Here is a 23,876-nt window from a genome sequence, read left to right on the forward strand (position 1 = left end):
CCAGAGGTCTGTTCTTAACCTGACACTGTTCTTAACCTGAAGCACCAATTTAGCTAATGGGGCCTCCTGCTGCCGCTGTAGCACGATTTCTGTTCTCATCCTGAAGCAAAGTTCTTAACCTGAAGCACTATTTCTGGGTTACCGGAGTCTGTAACCTGAAGCGTATGTGACCTGAAGCATATGTAACCCGAGGTACCACTGTAGGTTTCTTCTGAGAACCAGTGTGGCATATAACAGTTACAGTGTTGGACACTAGGATGTAAAAGCTATAAATATGGTGAGTTTTGTGTGTGCACTTTAGAGTCATATAATCGCAGAGTTGTAAAGGACATTGGAGCTCATCTCACTCAGTCCCTTGCTGAGGGCAGGATGCAACCCTTAGCCCCTCTGGCAGATGGTTGTCTAAGCCAGGGGTCAGCAAACTTTTTCAGCAGGGGGCCGGTCCACTGTCCCTCAGACCTTGTGGGGGGCCGGACTATATTTTGAAGGGGGAGGGGGGAGAACGTATTACTATGTCCCACAAATAACCCAGAGATGTGTTTTAAATAAAAGGGCACATTCTACTCAGGTAAAAACCGTCAGTGGGCCGGATTGAGAAGGCGATTGGGCCGGATCCGGCCCCCAGGCCTTAGTTTGCCTACCCATGGTCTAAGCTCTGCCTCTTTAGCCAGGATTAAACTGGGGAAGAGGAGAACCACCTTAGGGTCCTTGGTGGGGGGGGGGGAGCTAAATGTAAGGAAAGGAAAGGCAATGGAAGGAAGGAAGTCCTACTCAGAGGAGACCCACTGAGCAAAACCACCTTCATTGATTTCATTGGGTGTGCAGAGAACATGACTTGGAACGCACGCTGTCTTTGTAACGTGTATAAATAGACTCTCTGAATAGAAAATGTTATAAAAACGAAGAGTTTATGGTTCAGAATGGACTCTCCTTCCTTGGAGGTTTTTAAACAGCGGCTGGATTGCCGTCATCTACCAGGAATCCTTTAGTTGTGATTCCGGCATTTTAGGGGGTTGGACTAGATGGCCCCTGGGGTCCCCTCCAACTCTTGAATATCAGGGCTCAAGCCCCTTGATCGGCTGGTCGTTGTTGGAAGAAGAGCTGGCCAAAAAAAAAAAAAAATAGAGAGAAGTTGATGAACTTTGCAGAACTGGCAAAAATGACAGCTAGATGAAGAGAAAAAGACAACAGTGACTTTGAAAAAGAATGGGAACCATTTATATTAGATTCATAGCTGTCAATGTTTCCCTTCTTTTAAGGGAAATTCCCTTATTCTGATTCCTCGCAAGAAAAGGGAAAAGTTGACAGCTATGATTAATGGCAGGATTTAAATAAACATTCACATTATTAGTATTAGAAACTGTTTAGAAAATAGGGAAATATTATAGTGTATTTATTTTTATTTTTATGTTTTTTAGGCTTGATGTTATGTTATGAATAACTTTTTTCCTGTTAGGAGATAGCAAAGCGGGTGAAAAGAGAAACAAACCAGAAGTTGGGGGAAGCCCTGGAGGGGAGGGAGGGAGGAATATATAGTGAATGTTAAGAAATTTAGATGTATGTAATGAATGAAAAAGAAAAATGTAATTTTAAAATTTATTTTTTAACTTCCCCAAAGTGGTTCCGGGCATCTCCTCTCCTGGGTACCTGCAAGGTTTTCCCTAGCAGTCGGATTAAAAAGATATATTATAGTGTATTTAATTTTATTTTTATGTTTTTTTTAGGCTTGATGTTATGTTATGAATAACTTTTTTCCTGTTAGGAGATAGCAAAGCGGGTGAAAAGAGAAACAGACCAGAAATTGGGGGAAGCCCTGGAGGGGAGGGAGGGAGGAATATTAAGAAATTGAGATGTATGTAATGAATGAAAAAGAAAAATGTAATTTTTTAATTTATTTTTTAACTTCCCCAAAGTGGTTCCGGGCATCTCCTCTCCTGGGTACCCGCTAGGTTTTCCCTAGCAGTAGAATTTAAAAGATCTACAGAAGGGTTCCTCTTCTCTTCAACTCAGAAAGAGATAAGGAGATGAGGAGGAGAATCTCCCAACTTTCCCTTTCCTCCCTCCTAGCAAGCTGCAAGTGTGCGCGACACGCTCCATCTCCCAGGATGGAACGCGGAGATCAAAGGGAGGATGAAGGTGCGAACTTTCCTTTCGAATTGGGGGATGTTGGGATGCGGGGGAGGCTGGGCGTGGGAGGGGCGGGAAGGGAGGATATAAAAGGGACCCCGGTGCCTTTGAAGAGCGGGATAGGAGAGAGAGAGAAAGAGAGGGGATTCGTGTTTCTTTCCCGGGTCCACAAGCCAAGAAGAGCCCAGCGCGCAGGAGAGACTAAGCATCCTCCATCCTTTTGGCTCCTGCCAGTTATGACCATGACAAGCCAAAAGTGGGACCGCAAAGACGAGAAGAAGGTACCAGTTGCATCCGGGCTGGCTGGCTGGCAGGAGGGCCCCGCGAGGGCAGGATTCTGCTCTCAACTCCCCTCTCGGTGGAGAGGCTTGCTTCTTCTCCCTGCCTGGCAGTTGGGATGGATGACCTTCGGGGGTCCCTTTCTCCCCCCCTTCCAACTCTGCCCCCCACCAGAAGCTGGAGCTCAGAGCAGAATCGGGCCCTCTCTCGGCGTGGGAATCCGCTTTTCTGTTTCAAAAGCTCTCTCCGTTCTCTTCCTCTTCCCCCCTTCGCCTCCATTCCCTGCCCCGCCACGCCTCCCCTCCTTACCCACCGCCTGGCCTGCCCCTCCTGCCCCACAACCTCTCTCTTTCTGCAGCTGCTGAAGCCCCTGATGGAGAAGAGGCGCAGGGACAGGATGAATCAAAGCCTCGACCGGCTCCGGGTCTTGCTTTTCGAAGCCACCCAGGACGAGGTAAGGGCGATGGACCCATCTCCCCCTCTCTCGGGCTGCTTACATGCAGCACATTTTTAAAGCACCCGCGCAAGGAAGCCTGGGAATTGTAGTTCGTACTGGGTGCTGGGAATTGTAGTTCTGCGGGGATGGGGGCAGTGGCGTAGCGTGGGTTGTCAGCACCCGGGGCAAGGCAAGTAATTTGCGCCCCCTAACCCGTGGATTTGCGCCCCCTAACCCTAAGCCCCAGGTGTTGCGCCCGGTGCGTCCGGCCCCCCCCTGCACCCCCCACGCTACGCCACTGGATGGGGGGAGGGAAAGGATGGTTCCCAGGATTTTTTGGGAAGGGGAGTGGCCCCATCTCTCCCTCTCTCGGGCTGCTTACCTGCAGCACATTTAAAGCGCCCGCTCAAGGAAGCCTGGGAACTGTAGTTCATACCGGATGCTGGGAATTGTAGTTCTGCGGGGATGGGGGGAGGGAAAGAATGGTTCCCAGGATTCTTTGGGAAGGGGAATGGGGTGGAAATGCGCTGTGAATGCAGGGTTTTGGGTTGTTGTTGTCCTTGGCTTCAGTCTGTCTGGGGCGACAATGGAGTGCGCATCCGGGGGTGAAGCCAAATTGCTGCGTTGCAGCACCGAAGTGCGCAAGCCTGGGCAGTGTGTGTGTCTGGAGGTCTCGGGCTGCCCAGATGACAAGACCCCCCCCCTCTCGGCTTGACTGATGTGGCCCAAAAGAAAACAGAGCAAGACATTTGGCCCCAGCTTGGCTGCAGGAGTTGCCGGAAGGAGGGAAACAAGGCTCCATCCAACAGTTTTAGGGACTCCACTTCGGATTTGTGTAGGGTTAACTCTGAAGATATCCTGCAAGGCTGTGGAGATTGGGCCTGGAGCCTGCCTTTTTGCAGGTCCCTAACTCAACCAAGAGTTTGAGACCCAGCTAGCTGAAGCCTAACTCTCTCTATGCCCGCCTCCTGTTTTAGAGCCCCAGCCCGCCCCCCCCCCCGCAAATCAAACAAAGAATATTTTATTTTCACCCCTACTTTCCTTCCCCGTTTTTTTCTCCCACCCTCTTCTTTTGTCTTGTTTTTTCTCCCCCCTGCAGAGACTTAAAAACCCCAAAGTGGAAAAAGCGGAAATTTTGCAAAAAACAGTTCAGTTTTTGAAGACACAGCCTTTATCAGGTATAACGTTTCTTGTATCGTTGTCTTATTATATTATTATTATTTATTATTTTTGTTTTTATTATTTATTACTTTTATTATTGTTGCTACTTTAGAAAACAACCCTCCGGAGAAATGGAAAGGCTTTTCGGGAAAGGGAGAGAGGGACTTAGGTGTGGAAAAACAGTCTCTCCAGGTGTTTTTTTTTGAAACAGGTTTAACTTCCTAGTAGTTGAATTTGCCCTGAGGAAGCCCCTAGGGCAGTCAAAATGTTGAGAGACTCCTTTGAAGCTTCTGCCTGGCTTGATTGTAATTTTCTTCCATGATCAAATCAATATTATTTTGATCCATCGTTGCAGCACCTCTAAAAGGCCCATAAACCGGTGCCTTCTGTGCCTATTTGAAAACCTGGCGCTCAGTGAAGGTTGTCAAGCGGTTTGCACATTAGGCATTTAAAGCACCACCCTTTCCCCAAGGAATCCTGGAAACTGTAGTTTGTAAAGGGTGCTGGGAATTGTTGTTCTGTGGGGGGGGGTGAACTACAGACTCCAGGATATTTTAGGGGGGCACATGGGGGGATGAAGCCATGTGCTTTAAATGTATGGTGGGTCAGTCAACTCCATATCCTGTTGTTTCAAAAGAGCTCTGATGCGTGGGTGAGGGGTTGCAGAATCCCTGTGTGGAATTCTGGGCTGGCTATGAGGCGCACCAGCTAGATCCATTGGGCCCTGCCATAATCAGATGTTTTGAACTACAGCTGTCAATCAATCCATTGGAGAGAATATTTCCCCGGCACAGAGGTGTAGCAATATGCCCTCTCCTGAATTACAGCTTCCCGTCTAACTGTTTAAGGCACAGGTACCACGAGGAAACAGGCCCCCAGCACCGGGAAAACCTCTTGGAAATCCTATATAATGTATGTGCATATTTTAATGGGTCTCAGGCCTCCCTTTCACGTCACTCTCCAAGGTGGTTGACATTTCTGGTGCGGATAATAATAATAATTTATTTTTTGTACCCCGCCCATCTGGCTGGGCTTAACCAGCCACTCTGGGCGGCTTCCAACAAAGATTCAAAATACATTAAAATGTCACACATTAAAAACTTCCCTGAACAGGGCTGCCTTCAGATGTCTTCTAAATGTCAGGTAGTTGTTTATCTCTTTGACATCTGATGGGAGGGAGTTCCACAGGGTGGGTGCCACTACCGAGAAGGCCCTCTGCCTGGTTCCCTGTAGCTTTCCTTCTCACAGTGAGGGCACCACCAGAAGGCCCTCGGCGCTGTACCTCAGTGTCGAGCAAGGGCTGTAGCTGAGCGGCAGAACATCCGCCTTGCATGCAGACGGTCCTGAGTTCGAATTCCAGGTGCAGCTGGGAGGAGACTTATGGCTCAAAACCCTGGAGAGCTGCTGCCAGCCACTACTAAGCTAGATGGACCATTGGAACAACAAAGCCTTTTGCCATACAGTGGTACCTCGGGTTAAGTACTTAATTCGTTCCGGAGGTCCGTTCCTGAAACTGTTCTTAACCTGATGCACCACTTTAGCTAATGGGGCCTCCTGCTGCTGCCGGAGCACGATTTCTGTTCTCATCCTGACGCAAAGTTCTTAACCCGAGGTAATATTTCTGGGTTAGCGGAGTCTGTAATCTGAAGTGTATGTAACCCGAGGTACCACTGTATTCCTGTTGTTGTTTAATTGTTTAGTCATTTAGTTGTGTCCGACTCTTCGTGACCCCCTGGACCAGAGCACACCAGGCACTTCTGTCTTCCACTGCCACAGTTTGGTCAAACTCATGCTGGTAGCTTCGAGAACACTGTCCCACCATCTCGTCCTCCGTTGTCCCCTTCTCCTTGTGCCCTCCATCTTTCCCAACATCAGGGTCTTTTCCAGGGAGTCTTCTCTTCTCATGAGGTGGCCAAAGTCTTGGAGCCTCAGCTTCAGGATCCGTCCTTCCAGTGAGCACTCAGGGCTGATTTCCTTAAGAATGGAGAGGTTGGATCTTCTTGCAGTCCATAGGACTCTCAAGAGTCTCCTCCAGCACCACAATTCAAAAGCATCCATTCTTCGGCGATCAGCCTTCTTTAGGGTCCAGCTCTCACTTCCGTACATCACTACTGGGAAAACCATAGCTTTAACTATACGGACCTTTGTTGGCAAGGTGATGTCTCTGCTTTTTAAGATGCTTTCTAGGTTTACGGGTTAGCAAACCCATAAAGAAGAAGGTTTGTGCTGAATTTCTGGGCCCCACCTCTCAAGGCCCTTTGACATAACGGTGATTTCTGTCCTCAACATGGTCTCCAACGGCCTGGGATTTCTCTCTCTCTCTCTTAAAAAAAATAGGAAAGGAAGGGAAACCAAATAACCTGCTTTCGGGGACTGCCCTGCCAATCTGGGACCCTGAGAGGTGTGCTTGCAAGTTGCCCAGCGGATCTCTAAACTGTTGTCATTTTTCTTTCCTCTCTCTTTTTCTTCATTCCACCCTTCTTGCTGCATACACCACAGAGACCAAGCACAAGGAAGATGCCCTTCTGCAAAGGTACCACAGCGGCTACCGGGAGTGCCTGACCCAGGCCACCCACTTCCTCCGGGCCAGTCCAGGGATCTGCACGGGGAAAAAGGCCTACCTGATGGAGCACATCTGCCACTGCATGGAGAAGATCACAGCCAGCCCACGGAGGGAAGTCCACCGACCCCCACCGGCCGCCCCCACCCCCGGCTACGACCTGCAGCAGCGGTACAGCCCTGATGTCTTCGCCGGGTGTAGCCCTCCGCTCGGCGGGACCCCCTACGTCCTGCACCCGCCTTCCTCCACCTACCCGGCCAGCCAAGGACTGCAGGCCCGACTCGGGGGGTCGGCCCAGCAGGGCAGCTGCAGCAGGGCGCAGCAGAACAAACTCTCGGAAACGCGGAACTCCTCGCCGCAGTCCCCCCAGGCGCTGAACGTATGGCGGCCCTGGCCTTGAAGGGTCCTCCCCCCTCTAAAACCCCCTTGTAAATTTATATTAGATTCTCTATATATTGTATATTATGGGTTTTATGTTGTCGAATGTGTTGTTTTTGGATGGGGCCTCTCTTTTCTGGGGTGGTGGTAGATTTCCGCCTCCTCGTAAATTTATATTATATTCTCTATATATTGTATATTATGGATTTTACCGTATTTTTTGCTTTATAAGACTCACTTTTTCCCTCCTAAAAAGTAAGGGGAAATGTGTGGGCGTCTTATGGAGCGAATGCAGGCTGCGCAGCTATCCCAGAAGCCAGAACAGCAAGAGGGATTGCTGCTTTCACTGCGCAGCGATCCCTCTTGCTGTTCTGGCTTCTGAGATTCAGAATATTTTTTTCCCTGTTTTCCTCCTCCAAAAACTAGGTGCGTCTTGTGGTCTGGTGCATCTTATAGAGCGAAAAATACGGTATGTTGTCCAATGTGGTGTTGTTTACTTTGGATGGGGCTTCTCTTTTCTGGGGTGGTGGTCGATTCCCTTCCTTTCCCTGTACTGATTGACAAAGAATGCTCTTTGACATCTCATAATTAGGTCTAACAATAGAGTTGGAAAGGAATCCCAAGGGTTATCTAGCTCAACGCCCTGCAATGCAATGAACCTGGACTATAAGTGTGGATTAGGTCTGGAGTGGCCTAATCCAGCAACGGGGTGGTGGCGGAAATTGGTGAGGTGTTTTCTTTTCCTTAAGATGTTCTTGTCTGCTGAATTTATGTATATTCTCTAGAGCGGAGGGCTGCTTTTCTTTTTGAAGAAACCCAAGGCAGAATTTTTCTGGATCCTGGCTTGATTTTTAAATAAATGGTTTTCTCTCTGATACCAAAAAAAGGAAAAAAAATATGTGTGCCTTCATTTTCTATGTAGGGCGTGTGTTTTAAGACAGAGGAATGTCCTGGCTTTAATGATAATAATAATAATAATAATAATAATAATAATAATAATAATAATAATAATAATAATTGTACCCCACCTACTCTGGGCAGCTTCCAAGAAATTATAAAAGCATCATAAAACATCAAACATTAAAACTTCCCAATACATCCATGCACTGAGCGGTGCAAACGGTCTATCCCACATATCACAACACTGCAAAATTCACTCGTTCTCCGTGGAATCAGCTCACCAACCTCTCGCCTTCCAGCACCACACAGTCAGGGGCTGATGGGAGTTGTAGTCCAAAACATCTGGATGGGTGGGTGATGGCTGCAGTAGTCTCTGGCAAATTCCCCAAAGGGAGAGGGTTAGCGGTGGTGGAGAGGCGCTGTGGACTTAACAGATGCTGTTGGACTCCAAGTCTCATCAGCCCAGGCCAGCATGATGGGAGTTGTAGTCCATCGAACTGGGCACCAGTTCCTTAAGGCAGAGTCAGTCTCTGCTTCAAGGCTAGTGGAGAGGGTCGGCCACACAGGGATTCAAAAACACGCCTAGAATCTCATTTCTGAACTGCATTCAGCCTCTGTCCATCAATCAGAGCTTTTGTGCAAAAGACATACATTTAGGATTTAAAATTTGCTGAATCCAGGGATCTGTGCACTGCGCCTGAAGCAAGCAGAGTTCACAGCCCTCCTAGCCAAATGCCTCTTTCTGGTTACCCCGAATCATCTTCAATTGTCACAATTATGGGAGGCAGGTGGGTGGGGCGGGAGCCATTCTGTTGCTTGTTGCTTAAAAGGGGGAAACCCAGAGATCCACCCGCAGATCCACTTCCTGCGAACTGTTGCAGACGGCGAGAGCGATCTTATAGATGCTTCGGGAAAACCTTACCCCGCGGATGGCATTGGTGGTTCAGTGGTAGAATTCTCGCCTGCCACGCGGGAGGCCCGGGTTCGATTCCCGGCCAATGCAACTTGCATTTTTCTCTCTCTTCCTTTCTCAGTTTCTTTTTCTGTCCCCAAAATATTTCCCCACGCGCCACAGTTCCCACCCTTGCATTATTTTCCTCGCCGAGTAGCCCCAGGCAAAGTGTGCATCGCAGGCAAATTCCTTCCTTTCAGATCTCCCGGTTTGAATCCTGGTTATGTTTGCTTTTTTTAAAGCTCGACAACTGTCTGGATGGAGAAAGGAGGAGGGGATTTAAAAATTCCTAGTCGATCGCTCCACTCGGCTTCAGGCGATCGTCAAAGCAGACTCAGAAGTTGTTGTTCTTGCAAGACGGGCGTGCAATAGCAAGCAATGCGAAAGGAAAGTTAGAAAGCATGCAATGCCCTTGAGTATTTTTTTTCTCTCCACGCCGTGCTTTTTAAACTTTGCTTGTTTTAAAGCAGTATACAGTACTGGGGAGGTTTGGAACGGGAGAGGTAAAAATAAGAAAAAAGGCACCGCTGGGATTCGAACCCAGGATCTCCTGTTTACTAGACAGGCGCTTTAACCAACTAAGCCACGGCGCCACTTGGCAAACGGGCTGCCCGCTCTGTAATCTCACTATGTATAGATGCAAACAAAACAAAAAAATCCAGTTCGGCTCTTTTCAGGAAGTAGTTGCTAGACGGCTGGAAACTCTTAAAAGCGAGATCGGGCAGTGGAAGAATTATTTACGTGTTCTCATTTACGTGGAAAACTATTGCGTGCAGCTAGAGGGCTGCAAACGTGCAATGCACCGTTGCAAGATGACCATTTCGTTGCACGCGCGACACAACCCTGTTCAGGGCGCTCTGCACTCCTCTCCGCCTTTTGCTGGGTAAAACAAAATGATTTCTCGAGGCAAATGTAGAGGAAGGGGCGGGTGGCGGATATAAGAGTTGAAGACACCGTTAGTTCCCCTGCTTTGTGCAAAGGGCAGATGATCTGTAGGTTGCAGTGACGGCTGCAGATTGTCAGTACAAAGAGGCGTCATCGGAAGCTGCAAGAGGCCGGAGGGGGATGTAGCTCAGTGGTAGAGCGCGTGCTTCGCATGTACGAGGCCCCGGGTTCAATCCCCGGCATCTCCAGGTGTTTTTGCTTGGCGCTCCAACAATAATCGTAATTTAAAAAAATAAAAGGCAGGGGAGATTCTTCTCCTTCCGGGTGTTTCCCAAAAATCAAAATACAGTGCGTGAATCGGTTAAAGAAAATTCCCGCTCGAAGTTTGGGGACTTGTACGGTTTCTAATGAGACGCCAGATGCGTTGCAGCTGCTGCTTTGCTAGAAATATTGTAATCTAGCAAACACTGTGTGATGAGTTTCCAAGGCTGGAGTTTTCCAGCTTTGCTTTTTCTGCTTTTTTATTTTGCTTTCTCTTTGTGTGTGTGTTTGTCCTACTGCATGAAATCTGGGTGGGGGTGCAGTGACACCCGTTGATATAATCTAGCAAGATGCAATGAAAAAGCACCCCCCCCCTTTTCAACCACCTGCGGAAATGAGAGCGGAAACGTGGGCTAATAATTATGAGGGGTAGCGAATTCGCATCGGCGGAGCTTGTTGGCCGTCTACTCTTTCATATGGAGGGGGGGGGGAGAGGAGAAAGATGAGCGGTTTAAATGGGATTCTGCTAGCCAAACCCCGCGCAAAATAAGCACGCTGTGAGCAGGATTCGAACCTACGCAGGGAGTCCCCATTGGATTTCAAGTCCAACGCCTTAACCACTCGGCCATCACAGCTCCGTATAACCGCTGCTATTACCATATCCAAAAGTAGATAATCGGTGTTGGGAAGAAAATTCGTTGGATCGCCTTCCCTTCCCTTCCCTTCCCTTCCCTTCCCTTCCCTTCCCGACAAATTTTGCAAGGGGAAAACGAGCTGCTATGGTTTGTAAAATGTCTAAGCAAGAGGGAAAACAGCTGCAAATAAAAATGATGACAAATATTCAGAAGCTGGCATTTCCCTGCAGTTACTATTATCCCCTGGGCCATTTGGGGTCCATAGAAAAGGGGGAAATAACAATAATGGACTTGGCTGCTTTGCAATGCAGTATCATGCTTCATTTCATCCCCCTTTGGATATGTGAGTGGTTTTTAAGCTCCTGCCCTAAATCTATCACATATATTCGTAGTCGCGGCGGCGGCGGAAACCGACTTTTTCCCGAGCGGGTTCAGAAAAGCTGGTGAGAACAACAACACGGCAAGTAAAGGGTTAAGCCGACAGCCTCTTTGCCCGCAGCCAAAATGGCCGGCTCAGACTCGCCCGTGATCTCAAGCTCTCGCGATGGGCAAAAGCAGCTTCGAGGCTTCCGAAGCGGTTGTCAGGGGCAACGGTGAGGCCTAACGGCGAGGCCCTGAGCCCGAGGGGCGGTATGCGGCGCTCGCGTATATCGAGCTTGGGGCCAAAATGGTTGGCGGGAGACGGGGGTGCAGTGGGGGGAGGCTTGACATGGTTGTTTTAGGCGAAATTCGGGGGGGGGCTATAACTGCTCTGTCGTTTTTCAAATCAATTGTTTGAGGCGGGATTAAGGGCGCATGCGCATTTGTGCTTGCCTGACATGGGGCGAGGGTCGTGCGACCCTCTTTGCACCTCTTTTGGTGTCTAATCAATTAAGGAGGTGGTTGTGGGGGGGGGAGCGTATGACCTCTTTCTGGTGCAAGCAGGGTGGACCCCTCACCCTCCCACCCCAACTTTTAAAAGGATTTTAGATTGCTTGTAATAATAATAATAATAATAATAATAATAATAATAATAATAATAATAATTTATTATTAATTTATTTATACCCCGCCCTCCCCGGCCAAGACCGGGCTCAGGGCGGCTAACAACCAATAATAACAACAAGTTGATTAAAATACAATTTAAAAGATTGCGATACAACATTAAAACATTAGGATGCAGTCTCTTCATAGGAGGAGAAAGGAAAAAGAAAGGGGGAGGGAATCAAACTGATTCTAAGCCAAAGGCCAGGCGGAACAACTCTGTCTTACAGGCCCTGCGGAAAGAAATCAGATCCCGCAGGGCCCTGGTCTCTGTAAAAGTTTTGCCGCTTTTAAAATACAGTTTTATGTGCAATAAAAGATGCTGCCTGAATGTTCTTGGCGAGGCACTGTTTACAAAAACCGCATAGAACAGATCTTAGGGGGGAAACACAACCTATGTTTTGATGGTGGCTGGTGGAAAACTGGTTTTGTTTGCTGTATTGCAGCAAGCTCATATTTTATTGTCGTTTGCTGCAATTGAGGTTTGTGGATCTAATTTTGTGCTGCTCATGGACCATTTCGTGCTTAACAGTCGCTTTGTTCACAGATGGACGTATTAAATCGGGAGCAGAAAATGCGTTACCCTCCAGATGCTTGGGGACTCCAGCTCCCAGCATCCTTGACCATTTGGCCATGCCGGCTGGGGCTGATGGGAGTTGGAGTCCATCCACATCTGGAGGGCACATGTTGGCTACCGCTGTTCTGCATGGTGGGGTCAAACAAAGGATGATACCTTTCTCTCTTTTGTCAAAGAATGGAGGAATTGATTTCGTATTTACGGGACCGCCTCTCCTGGTCTGCCCCGCAGAGGACCTTAAGGTCCATGAATAACCATAGTTTAGAGGTCCCAGGCCTGAAGGAAGTCACACTATCCTCCACCAGGGCCAGGGCCTTTTCAGTGATGGCTCCGACCTGGTGGAATGCTCTGTCCCATGAGACCAGGTCCCTGCAGGATTTAACCTCCTTCCGCCGGGCCTGTAAGACAGAGCTATTCCGCCTGGCCTTTAATTTGAATCCAGCCTGATCTTTATTTCCCTTCTCTTCCCTCCCCCTCCCCTTTTACGAAGATTACCCTCTCTGGGATCCCACAGCTAATTCTCCCCTGGTCTCCTCGCTGGCCCAAATAGGACTAACTTAGCCAGCTAGCCCTGGTGATCATCTAATGTTTATTGGATGGATTTCCCCCCTAAATTGATTTTTGAATTCTGAATTTTATTCTTATTCATGTTTTTATACCGTATTTTATGCTGCTTTTACAATTAAGTGTTTTAAATTTGTTGTTAGTTGCCCTGAGCCTGGTTTCTAAAGCGGGAAGGGCAGGGTATAAATAAAAAAATATTATTTTTTTATTATTATTTATTTTGGGACTCTGTTGCTAAACCTGTATTTTCTTCACCTAGCACGTAAACGGTAAATCATGCACCCACAGGAGACTGTGATGGCCATCATATTGGATGGCTTTGAAAGAGGATTCAAATTCATGGAAGATTGTAAAGCTATCAGTGGCTACTAGTCACGAAGGCTTTCTGCCTCTGAACAGAGTCTTGCTTGCGGGTTTCTATAGGCATCTGGTTAGCCACTGTCAGAAATGGATCCTAGACTAACACACACACACACACACACACACACACACGCACACACACCACACACTTCAGCAGCCAGGCTCTTGGGTTCCTACTGATGTCCCTGCCTCTCTTCTTTTACTGCCAGGATTTCTCAACTTTTGGGTGCTGGGAGAGACAATGCCTTTGGTCACCGGACTGGTTCCCTCACGATTCCTGACCCTCACGGCCCATTTGGTCATCGTCATCACCATCTTCTGGTCCAGGGTGAGAAACTTGTTCCCAGCCTCCAAACTCCATCCCTTCCCCTTCTCAACGTGCTCCTATTTCTTTTTTTAACGGTGTGATGGGCCTTATCTTTCCAAAGAAGAGCTTCTGTCTCCCACAAGTACCGTATTTTTCGCTCTGTAAGACGCACTTTCCCCCTCCAAATATTAAGGGGAAACGTGTGTGCGTCTTATGGAGCGAATGCAGGCTCCATGGCTTCAGTGAAAGCAATGCGAAGCATTGGGTAGGCAAACTTAAGGCCCAGGGGCCAGATTTGTCCCAATCACTTTCTAAATCTGGCCTGCAGGCAGTCCAGGAATCAGCATGTTTTTACAGTGCTTTTATTTAAAATGCATCTCTGGGTTATTTGTGGGTTCTGCCTGGTGTTTTTACATGAGTAAAATGTGTGCTTTTATTTAAAATGCATCTCTGGGTTATTTGTGGGGCATAGGAATTCGTTCTTTTTTTATTGTTGTTGTTCAAAATATAGTCCGGCCCCCCACAAGGTCTGAGGGACAGTGGACCAGCCCCCTGCTGAAAAAGTCTGCTGACCCCTGGACTAGGATCTGAGGGAGGACCCGGGTTCAAATCCTCACTCGGCCATGAAGCCCACTGGGTGGGTGACCTTGGGCCAGTCACGGCCTCTCAGCCAACCTCGCAGGGTTGTTGGGAGGATAAAGTGGGGGGAAAACCATGAGCACCACCTGGAACTCCTTGGAGGAAAGGTGTAAATAAATACAAAATCGATAAAGCATAATGCAGTAGTAAAGAGGTTATGAGGCTACTGCTACCTTGCTCTTCTGATGGGTGAATGCATGGCCCAAACGGTGGTTTCTCTGTCTTCTGCAATCCAGGAAAACAATGTCCGCGCTTCCCTGCCTCTCCAGTGCACCCAGGAGGAGTTTGAGAACCAAGACACGGAGTAAGTGCTCTGTCTGGGACTTTCTCTGCTACAGCCCTTCTCTGTGTACCTCTGCTGCTCTTCATTTTTTTTATGCTTTTAAAAAGGTTTTTGGTTGCAGTGGCCATAACTTGAAACAGGCTCCCAAGAGAAATACGCTGACTTATTTTTGTAGGCTTTTCCAGAACATGCATTTAAAACAAGGGCGTAGATCCCGCTGCATCTTTTAAAGCTTGTTAATAATAATATTATTAATAGTAATCTGTTACTTATACCCCACCCGTCTGACAGTTGTTAGGTTTTCAGATTATCTGAATGTTGCTTTGCTCTGTTTTATTTGTAAGGCACGTTGATTGTTTTCAGAAAGGTGGGATATAAATATTAGGAAAATATGTATATTAACAGCCCCTAAAAGCAAGCTGTTAAAGACAGAAAAATATGTGTTCCCCGCCTTCCTCTGTTCCTCTGAAAGGTTTCCTTTTGAAATGTGGATTTATGAATCTGTACTTGCAAGGTGTGCAAATAATAATGGTGAAAGCTCTCTCTCTCTCTCTCTCTCTCTCTGTGTGTGTGTGTGTGTGTGTAACGTCACATTGCTGTTCCATCGCCCTTCTCTCTCTGGAGCTGCTGAGAGTGCTGCTGTCTCCCAGCTCCTCATGTTTTTCATCATCTAGCAAACGTCAACCGATGGATGACGCTGATGCCGTATTTATTTATACCCTAACCTTTTCAGATTATACACGAGAACCGCTGAAAACGTAGAAAAAGTAATCATTAAGGACACCGATAGAATTCAGACCATATACATATTAAAAATCTGTTTAAAACATAGAAGAGAAACAGCACCAGATAATGGCACCTCTCTGTCCCGCAAAAGGGTTGGGAGCTTGCTGTCTTCACAGCAGATGTGGCCACTGCTCCACCTAGCTGACAGCAGCCGTAAATCCAGGTTTAGATTAAAGCCCTGAAGGGGTGGGGGGGATGGCGTGAGAAGAGAAGGCACAGGACTGCGGCTGGAGCTGATTATAGGCTGCCTCTTCTCATCCGAGGACTGACAAAGTTGGCCACGGATCAGTCTGTTGCCTTTGCTGCCAAGGCTGATGGTGCTTTAAATGTGCACTTGAGGGAAAGGCTTCCGCTTTTTTTAAAGCTGGTGGAGGGTTTAAAAAATAAAGGCAGGCAACAAGATGGGCCAATTATATTTTTTTGCAGTGGGAAATTCCAGACCATTAGCCTTCAAGAGGAGCTTGTGTTTGCCTAGGGCTCTAATGTCCTTCGTGCTTGGCATATTTGCTAAGAAATTCCAGGCCTGATCGTATTGCATTGGTGGTTCAGTGGTAGAATTCTCGCCTGCCACGCGGGAGGCCCGGGTTCGATTCCCGGCCAATGCATGACACCATAATTTTATAAACCTCTATCCTACCCGTCTTTTATTGCTTGCTTGCCTTTTACTTAACAAGTCCCAAATCATCCATGACCGTTGCCCGTGCTGGCTGGGATTGATAGAAGCTGTGGCCCAAGCAGCAATCAGAGGCCTCTGGCTTTGTGGCTTGCCTATTCTCTCTGTTTGTGGAGGAATGACTGCTGGGAGGAGCGCAGAGAGGAAGAACACTGTGATGCATCTACATCGGCACAGTTGGATGCCTTCATCTGCCCCACCTGCAATAAAACATGTCTCTCCTGCATTGGTCTCTACAGCCACAACAGGCGCTGTAACCTTCCAGTAGTTTGACTTGACCGCCAAAGGTGCAGTCCTCCATTTTCTCCTGAGACAGACGGATGTCAACAACAAATATTGTGTGTGTGTGTGTGTGTGTGTGTGTGTGAGAGAGAGAGAGAGAGAGAGAGAGTGAGAGGGGATTTGGGCGCTGGGTGGGGAGAGAGAGAGACCGATTACTGTACAGTCATACCTCATGTTACGTTTGCTTCAAGTTACATTATTTCAGGTTACGTCCCGCGGCGACCCGGAACTACTGGAAAGGGTTACTTCCGGGTTTCACCGCATGCGCAGACGCGCAAAATGACGTCACGCGCATGTGGAGAAGCAGCGAATCGCAACCCGCACGTGCGCAGACGCACCGCTGAGGGTTGCGCTCTTTTCATGTTGCGAACAGGCCTCCGCAGCCAGAGGTACCGCAACCAGAGGTACCACTGTAATTGGGCTCAGGAAAGAATTTCAGGTTTTCTAGAGACACAAGACGTAACCCTCCCTGTGGTTTTCCTCCCTTCAGGATGGTGGTGGCCCTGTCGGTGACTCTTGGGCTTTTTGCGGTGGAGTTGGCTGGCTTTCTCTCTGGAGTGTCCATGTTCAACAACGTGCAGAGCCTCTTCTGTATCCTTTGAAAAGGGGACAGACTGGACGTAGGTTACGTGGGGTCTTTGTGGGGTGGGTGGCGGAGGGAAGCCACAGAGAGGGCAACTGGGACTCATCAGACCTGCAAAGTGAGGGAGCCAAACCTGAGAGCTAAAAAAACTGAACTCAGATGCCCATGTTATCTCGTGCAGGTGGGCACCGGAAGGCGCTGAGGCCCATTGGATGCTCGCTCCTGGCCGCTTTGCCAAAGCACTTACGTCTCAGTCCGTCAGGCAGCGTTCTTCAGCCTTGCGGCCCCCGATGTCGTAGGGCTACAACGCCCATCATCCCTGACCCACTGGCTAAGCTGGCAGTGGACGATGGGAGTTGTAGTCCTACGACATTGGGGGACGCAAGGCTGAGGAAGGCTGGTAGGCAGTTCCCGCGTGGGAACGCGGAAGTTCTGGGTTGTTGCCGTCCCCTATGTAGGCCAGCCCTGATGCCCCGCAGCTGCCCCAGGAGGACTCGAGGGGTCCTGCCCTTCCTGTGTTGTTGCTCCCTGACTGAGTCTCCTTTCCGCTCCAGCCACAGGCGCCCACGCCTCTGCCACCATCACGTTGCTCTTCTTCCTCTTTGAACAGTGGGACAGCGGCCTGTACTGGTGGATCTTTGCTTTCTGCAGGTCAGTCGGCGGCCGCCTCTGGTGGCAGAGCTTTGCGAGGCAAGGGGCTTCCTTCCCTTGCTGCCCGTCGCCGAAAAAAGAGAGAGGGGGAGGGAATCAAATTGGCTCCAAGCCAAAGGCCAGGCGGAACAACTCCGTCTTACAGGCCCTGCGGAAAGAAATCGGATCCTGCAGGGCCCTGGTCTCATGAGGCAGAGCGTTCCACCAGGCTGGAGCCAGTGTTGAAAAGGCCCTGGCTCTGGTTGAGGCTAATCTGACTTCCTTAGGGCCCGGGACCTCTAGGGTGTTGCCATTTATGGACCTTGAGGCTCTGCGTGGGGCATACCAGGAGAGGTGGTCCCGTAGGTACGAGGGTCCTAGGCCGTGAAGGGCTTTAAAGGTCAAAAGCAGCACCTTAAATCTGACCCTGTACTCCACCGGGAGCCAGCGCAGCTGGAAAAGCACTGGGTGAACATGCTCCCATGGCAGAGACCCCGTGAGGAGCCTCGCTGCAGCATTCTGTACCCGCTGGAGTTTCTGGGTCAGCTTCAAGGGCAGCCCCGTGTAGAGCGAATTACAGTAGTCAAGCCTGGAGGTGACCGTCGCATGGATCACTGTGGCCAGGTCGGGGCGGGAAAGGGAAGGGACCAACTGCTTGATGCGGCGAAGGTGGAAGAAATGCGAAGCATTGGCCAGGAATGGCCGGCATTTCTACTCCAGAGAAAGTAGCTGGGTTCAAAGTGGAGAAGGGTGTCTTGGGATGTTTGTGGCCTCTGTAGGAGCGACGTCCTTGCCGCTAGAAGGGACACCCACTACTATTTTATTCATTAAAATACACCAGCTGGTGGCCCTCCGGATATTGCTGAACTACAGCTCCTATCATCCTTGGTCATGGACCATGCTTGCTCGGGAGTTGTAGTTCAGCAACACCCGGTGGTCAAAGGTTCCTCACAACCGAATTACATCTGTCCCGATCTGTCCCCCCAATGAGCCCTCAGATTTACTAATAAGCATAGGACTTGCTGATCAGAAGGTCGGTGGTTCGAATCCCTGCGACCGGGTGAGCTCCCGTTGTTTTGTCCCAGCTCCTGCCAACCTAGCAGTTCGAAAGCACACCAGTGCAAGTAGATAAATAGGTACCGCTCTGGCGGGAAAGTAAACGGCGTTTACGTGCGCTGCTCTGGTTCGCCAGAAGCGGCTTAGTCATGCTGGCCACATGATCCGGAAGCTGTACGCCGGCTCCCTCGGCCAATAAAGCGAGATGAGCGCCGCAACCCCAGAGTCGTCCACGACTGGACCTAATGGTCAGGGGTCCCTTTACCTTTACTATTGTAAATTCCTTTGGTATCTTGGATTGCCCCAGCTCGTGACTATTGGGGAGTGGGTCCCTGTGACCTAAATCACATTTGATCCAGCAAATGCTCAGAGGGGGAGTGGCTGATCTCTCATCCTTGGTGTCGGGATGGTTTCTTCTCTCTCCCAGTTCACCCCCAGGCGCAAAATGTCTGGCACCTTTCTGTGCCAGCGCAGGCTGCTCAGGTCATAGAATCATAGAGTTGGAAGAGACCACAAGGGCCATCGTGTCCAACCCCCTGCCAAGCAGGAAACACCATCAGAGCACTCCTGACATATGGTTGTCAAGCCTCGGCTTAAAGACCTCCAAAGTAGGAGACTCCACCACACTCCTTGGCAGCAAATTCCACTGTTGAACAGCTCTTACTGTCAGGAAGTTCTTCCTAATGTTTAGGTGGAATCTTCTTTCTTGTAGTTTGGATCCATTGCTCCGTGTCCGCTTCTCTGGAGCAGCAGAAAACAACCTTTCTCCCTCCTCTATGTGACATCCTTTTATATATTTGAACTATCATATCACCCCTTAACCTCCTCTTCTCCAGGCTAAACATGCCCGGCTCCCTTAGCCGTTCCACTGCAGGCCTCACTTTACAACCCCAGTTTCCCTGACTGCTCCCCCCAGCTTTGGCTGCCCACTGCAGTGCCTCCATCTGCCTCTCCTTTTTCGTCTTTGAGCGCTGGGAGACGGTCACGTACTGGTACATCATGGGCTTCTGCAGGTAGACTCTTAGCTCTGTATGTGTGTGGATATACCATACAGTGGTACCTCGGGTTAAGAACTTTGCTTCAGCAGGAGTCCCCATTAGCTAAAGTGGTGCTTCAGGTTAAGAACAGTTTCGGATTAAGAACGGACCTCCGGAACGAATTAAGTACTTAACCCGAGGTACCACTGTCCATTTTTCCGTGTATAAGATGCCCCCATGTATAAGACACTCCCTATTTGGGGGGGACTAAATTTAAAGAAAATGAGGGGAGTTGTTGAGCTTTTTTTAGGGGGAATTGCATGCGCACCAAAACTGGCATATTGGCAATAACCACAATATGGTATGCTTATCTTATATGGTGTTCCATGTGTCACTGCTTTGAGGATTCTAATGTTCCTTGTATGTAGATATCATACCAGATGGAAAACTTGAAGGTATGGCATGATATCTAATTTAGGAACTGAATGGACTTTATCTCCTGACCATCCATTGGACTTTAATTTTTCAGGATATGTTCTGTTGGTCTATGGAATTACACATTGTGAGATATTATATGTTGAATTGTGTTTGAAATAGAAGTTACATAGTCAAAAACAGCCTGTTACGTTGTGTGTGTTGTGGGCTTCCCACAGGCATTTAGCTGGCCACTGTGAGAACAGGATTCTGGACTAGATGGGCAGTAGGCCCTTCCTATGTTTTCTTTTCTTTCTTCCTTTTTAAATTTTTTATTTATTTTGATTTTACATATACATACATACACACATCAAATATTAAAAAAGAAAAAGCATATCAGCAATGAAAATGAAAAAAAGCCTCAAAAACAAGCATTTTCAAATACAATTCTTCGTAGCGAGTGCAAGCCGTCTTTTTGCAACTTCTGGCTTGACTCCTTGATTCCTAACACGATTCCTAACATGTTAGGAACCTTCCTATGTGTTCATATGTGTGCGTGTTTCACATGTTTGTTCCCCAGCCGTTGTTTTTCTCCCCCCAGGAAGGGGGAAGTCCTTTTCCTTAGCACTGACCCCCTCCCCTCTCTCTGTCCGTCTTCACCCCCTGACAGCGCCTTGCCTGCCGCTGTGGAAATACTGCTTTTCATCTCAGTCTTGGGCTTGAAGAAGAAGCCCCTGTGAAGCCCCCTGCCACCCCAGAGGAGACCTTTGTTGGGGGCGACTCCAGATGGGCAAGAAAACCAACTAGAAGAGCCAAGCTACGCTGGCACGGGGAAACAGAGGGTGAGCACAGTTGGGGAGAACAGGTAGGATGAACGAGCCACCTGTTCGAGGGCTCTGACCCTCCCTGGTATCACATTGCCAGCTGCCACCCACAGTTCCAGCAACACAGATCCGTCTCCTGCGCTGCGTGCTGCCTCCCCCCAGCGGTAATTGTGGTAACAGCGCCCTGTTGCTGCACAAAGCCACGCGTTTATTCACACGTGCTTTTTCCAGCCTCCGTTCATGCATCTGTGGTGCCAAAACGCCTCCTTCAGAAGAAATGGCGAAGTCCGAGCCTGTAGCCCAATGGGCCACCCTGCAGAAGGGACTAAGGGGGCATGACAGGTGTGTAAAATTTATTCAGGACATTTGATTGTAGTTAGAGAATGCTGTATGAGATTTATTACACTTTTCTACCTGAATAAAATAGCATCCTTCTTATGAATTTGCCACTTTGATTGCAATCATTAAAGTACAGTGGTACCTCGGGTTACAGATGCTTCAGGTTACAGATGCTTCAGGTTACAGACTCCGCTAACCCAGAAATAGTACCTCGGGTTAAGAACTTTGCTTCAGGATGAGAACAGAAATTGCATGGCGGCGGCACGGGAGGCCCCATTAGCTAAAGTGGTACCTCAGGTTAAGAACAGTTTCAGGTTAAGAACGGGCCTCCGGAATGAATTAAGTTCTTAAGCCGAGGTACCACTGTAGTGTTGATGAAGTCTGTTGGTTTATGTAGATCAGCTGGAGCTGGAAACATTTGGAGAGCTGCAGGTTGGAGGAAGGTGATATCGACTGACTCTCATCTCCCCCTCCTTGCCTTGGCTGCTATCGCCAAGTTAAACTAGGATATGAAACAAGAGCCCTTAAATGGCTACGTAGTTCAATTCCAAGGATAACAATAATAATAATAAATTATTTATACCCCGCCCATCTGGCTGGGTTTCCCCAGCCACTCTGGGCGGCTTCCAACAAAATAATAAAAATACAATAAAACATCAGACATTAAACAGGGCTGTGAAATCTAGCTTGCACCAGATAACTTCGTGGGCCAAATGTCGCCATTCTCCTGCTTTTAAGCTCTTGCAGCTCTCCCATAGTCTCTCCTTCCTCACTGGGCCCCGTTTTGCTTCTGCTGAGACTTCATCTCCAGGCCTGTGGGAAAGATGGCTAGGACAATGGATAATAGACTAGACTGGACCATGGAGTTGTTGTTTAGTCATTTAGTCGTGTCCGCCTCTTCGTGACCCCGTGGACCAGAGCACACCAGGCACTCCTGTCTTCCACTGCCTCGCGCAGTTTGGTCAAACTCATGCTGGTAGCTTCGAGAACACTGTCCCACCATCTCGTCCTCCCTCATCCCCTTCTCCTTGTGCCCTCCATCTTTCCCAACATCAGGGTCTTTTCCAGGGAGTCTTCTCATGAGGTGGCCAAAGTATTGGAGCCTCAGCTTCAGGATCTGTCCTTCAAGTGAGCACTCAGGGCTGATTTCCTTCAGAATGGAGAGGTTTGATCTTCTTACAGTCGATGGGACTCTCAAGAGTCTCCTCCAACACCAGAATTCAAAAGCATCCATTCTTCGGCGATCAGCCTTCTTTATGGTCCAGCTCTCACTTCCATACATCACTACTGGGAAAACCAGAGCTTTAACTATACGGACCTTTGTTGGCAGGGTGGTGTCTCTGCTTTTTAAGATGCTGTCTAGGTTTGTCATTGCTTTTCTCCCAAGAAGCAGGCGTCTTAATTTCGTGACTGCTGTCACCATCTGCAGCAATCATGGAGCCCAAGAAAGTAAAATCTCTCACTGCCTCCATTTCTTCCCCTTCTATTTGCCAGGAGATGATGGGACCAGTGGCCATGATACAGGGGTGCCTCGCAAGACGAAATTAATCCGTTCCCCGAGTCTCTTCTTCTAGCGGTTTTTTCGTCTTGCGAAGCAACCCTATTAGCGGCTTAGCGGATTAGCGGTATTAGCGGTTTAGCGACTATTAAAGGCTTAGCGGCTATTAAAGGATTGGCGGATTAGCGGCTAAAAGGCTATTAGCGGCTTAAAAAAAGGGGGGGAGCAAAAAGAAATCGGAACACTTGCAAGATGTTTTTGTCTTGCGAAGGAAGCCCATAGGGAAAATCGTCTTGCGAAGCAGCTCAAAAACGGAAAACCCTTTCGTCTAGCGGGTTTTCCGTCTTGCGAGGCATTCGTCTTGCGGGGCACCACTGTATTCGGTTTTTTTGATGTTGAGCTTCATATTTTGCGCTCTCCTCTTTCACCTTCATTAAAAGGTTCTTTAAAGGTTCATTAAAAGGGCTATGGAGACTGGAGCTCAAATTCCTGCCCAGCCGTGAAGAAGTTCACTGGGTCCAGTTGGGACATTTCAGGATAATGCCAGAAGGCTGCTATGAGGATGCCATGAATAGGCCAAGCCTCCCTTTTTCTGCCGCAAAGACCCTGGAAGAAGGCTGGGAGACCAAATTTAATTATTACATTTATATACCCTATTTATCTTCCAAGAAGATCAAGGTGTCGTCCATGGCTCTCCTCCCTGTTTCATCCCTGCAACAACCCTGTGAGGTAGGTTATGACAAATATGTTGGTGATGACTATTCTTTTTGCAATAACTTTGCAGGGGGTGGAGGGGCTTGTGATGTGTTGTGCTAGATCAGGGGTCAGCAAACTTTTTCAGCAGGGGGCCGGTCTGCTGTCCCTCAGACCTTGTGGGGGCCAGACTATATTTTGAAAAAAAACATGAATGAATTCCTATGCCCCACAAATAACCCAGAGATGAATTTCAAACAGAAGGACACATTCTACTCATGTAAAAACATGCTGATTCCCGGACCGTCTGCAGGCTGGATCTAGAAGGTGATTGGGCCGCATCCGGCCCCCGGGCCTTAGTTTGCCTACCCATGTGCTAGATGCTACGTGGTTTTTAACTGTATTTTAATGGCTTCTTTGGGACGCGGGTGGTGCTGTGGGTTAAACCACAGAGCCTAGGACTTGCCGATCAGAAGGTTGGCGGTTCGAATCCCCGCGACGGGGTGAGCTTCCGTTGCTCGGTCCCTGCTCCTGCCAACCTAGCAGTTCGAAAGCACGTCAAAGTGCAAGTAAATAGGTACTGCTCCTGTGGGAAGGTAAACGGCGTTTCCGTGCGCTGCTCTGGTTCGCCAGAAGCGGCGTAGTCATGCTGGCCACATGACCCGGAAGCTGTCTGCGGACAAACGCCAGCTCCCTCGGCCTATAGAGCGAGATGAGCGCCGCAACCCCAGAGTCGTCCGCGACTGTACCTAATGGTTAGGGGTACCTTTACCTATAAATGCAATAAATAAAAA

The 23,876-nt window shown here is 48.7% G+C and overlaps 2 protein-coding genes across 8 annotated transcripts; both read left to right on the forward strand.

Moving 5' to 3' along the window:
• Positions 1-2,271: 2,271 nt before the first annotated feature.
• LOC310692205 (transcription factor HES-7.1-like) lies at positions 2,272-7,092 on the forward strand. The gene is made up of 4 exons (XM_083472873.1): positions 2,272-2,408; positions 2,765-2,860; positions 3,942-4,020; positions 6,503-7,092. Exons 1-4 carry the CDS (start codon positions 2,364-2,366, stop codon positions 6,961-6,963), a joined length of 681 nt encoding a protein of 226 aa, XP_083328999.1. The 5' UTR covers positions 2,272-2,363; the 3' UTR covers positions 6,964-7,092.
• Positions 7,093-11,048: 3,956 nt separating this feature from the next.
• On the forward strand, positions 11,049-20,994 carry TMEM107 (transmembrane protein 107). 7 transcript variants are annotated; one of them, XM_083472909.1, is made up of 6 exons: positions 11,049-11,167; positions 13,308-13,426; positions 14,281-14,348; positions 16,559-16,659; positions 19,254-19,350; positions 20,399-20,994. In XM_083472909.1, the coding sequence occupies exons 1-6, from the start codon at positions 11,119-11,121 to the stop codon at positions 20,466-20,468; spliced, it is 504 nt and encodes a 167-aa protein (XP_083329035.1). In that variant the 5' UTR covers positions 11,049-11,118; the 3' UTR covers positions 20,469-20,994. The 7 variants fall into 7 exon arrangements, with proteins under 7 accessions (XP_083329035.1, XP_083329034.1, XP_083329036.1 ...); XM_083472908.1 differs by lacking the exon at positions 19,254-19,350 and adding an exon at positions 17,206-17,302 and having other exon boundaries at positions 11,050-11,167; XM_083472910.1 differs by lacking the exon at positions 19,254-19,350 and adding an exon at positions 17,206-17,302 and having other exon boundaries at positions 11,069-11,204.
• Positions 20,995-23,876: the final 2,882 nt, after the last annotated feature.

The sequence above is a fragment of the Podarcis liolepis genome (assembly GCF_965112155.1).
Source record: "Podarcis liolepis genome assembly, chromosome: 13".
NCBI classification, from domain to species: Eukaryota; Metazoa; Chordata; class Lepidosauria; order Squamata; family Lacertidae; genus Podarcis; species Podarcis liolepis.

What these genes read in the sequence shown, in the direction of transcription:
- LOC310692205 (XM_083472873.1), top strand. Translation starts at nt 2,364, where the DNA reads ATGACCATGACAAGCCAAAAGTGGGACCGCAAAGACGAGAAGAAG. An exon ending in ACCGCAAAGACGAGAAGAAG is followed by an intron (nt 2,409 to 2,764) that starts GTACCAGTTGCA and finishes CTCTTTCTGCAG; the next exon opens with CTGCTGAAGCCCCTGATGGA. An exon ending in GAAGACACAGCCTTTATCAG is followed by an intron (nt 4,021 to 6,502) that starts GTATAACGTTTC and finishes CATACACCACAG; the next exon opens with AGACCAAGCACAAGGAAGAT.
- TMEM107 (XM_083472909.1), top strand. Translation starts at nt 11,119, where the DNA reads ATGGGCAAAAGCAGCTTCGAGGCTTCCGAAGCGGTTGTCAGGGGCAAC. An exon ending in TTTGAGAACCAAGACACGGA is followed by an intron (nt 14,349 to 16,558) that starts GTAAGTGCTCTG and finishes TCCTCCCTTCAG; the next exon opens with GATGGTGGTGGCCCTGTCGG. An exon ending in TACATCATGGGCTTCTGCAG is followed by an intron (nt 19,351 to 20,398) that starts GTAGACTCTTAG and finishes ACCCCCTGACAG; the next exon opens with CGCCTTGCCTGCCGCTGTGG.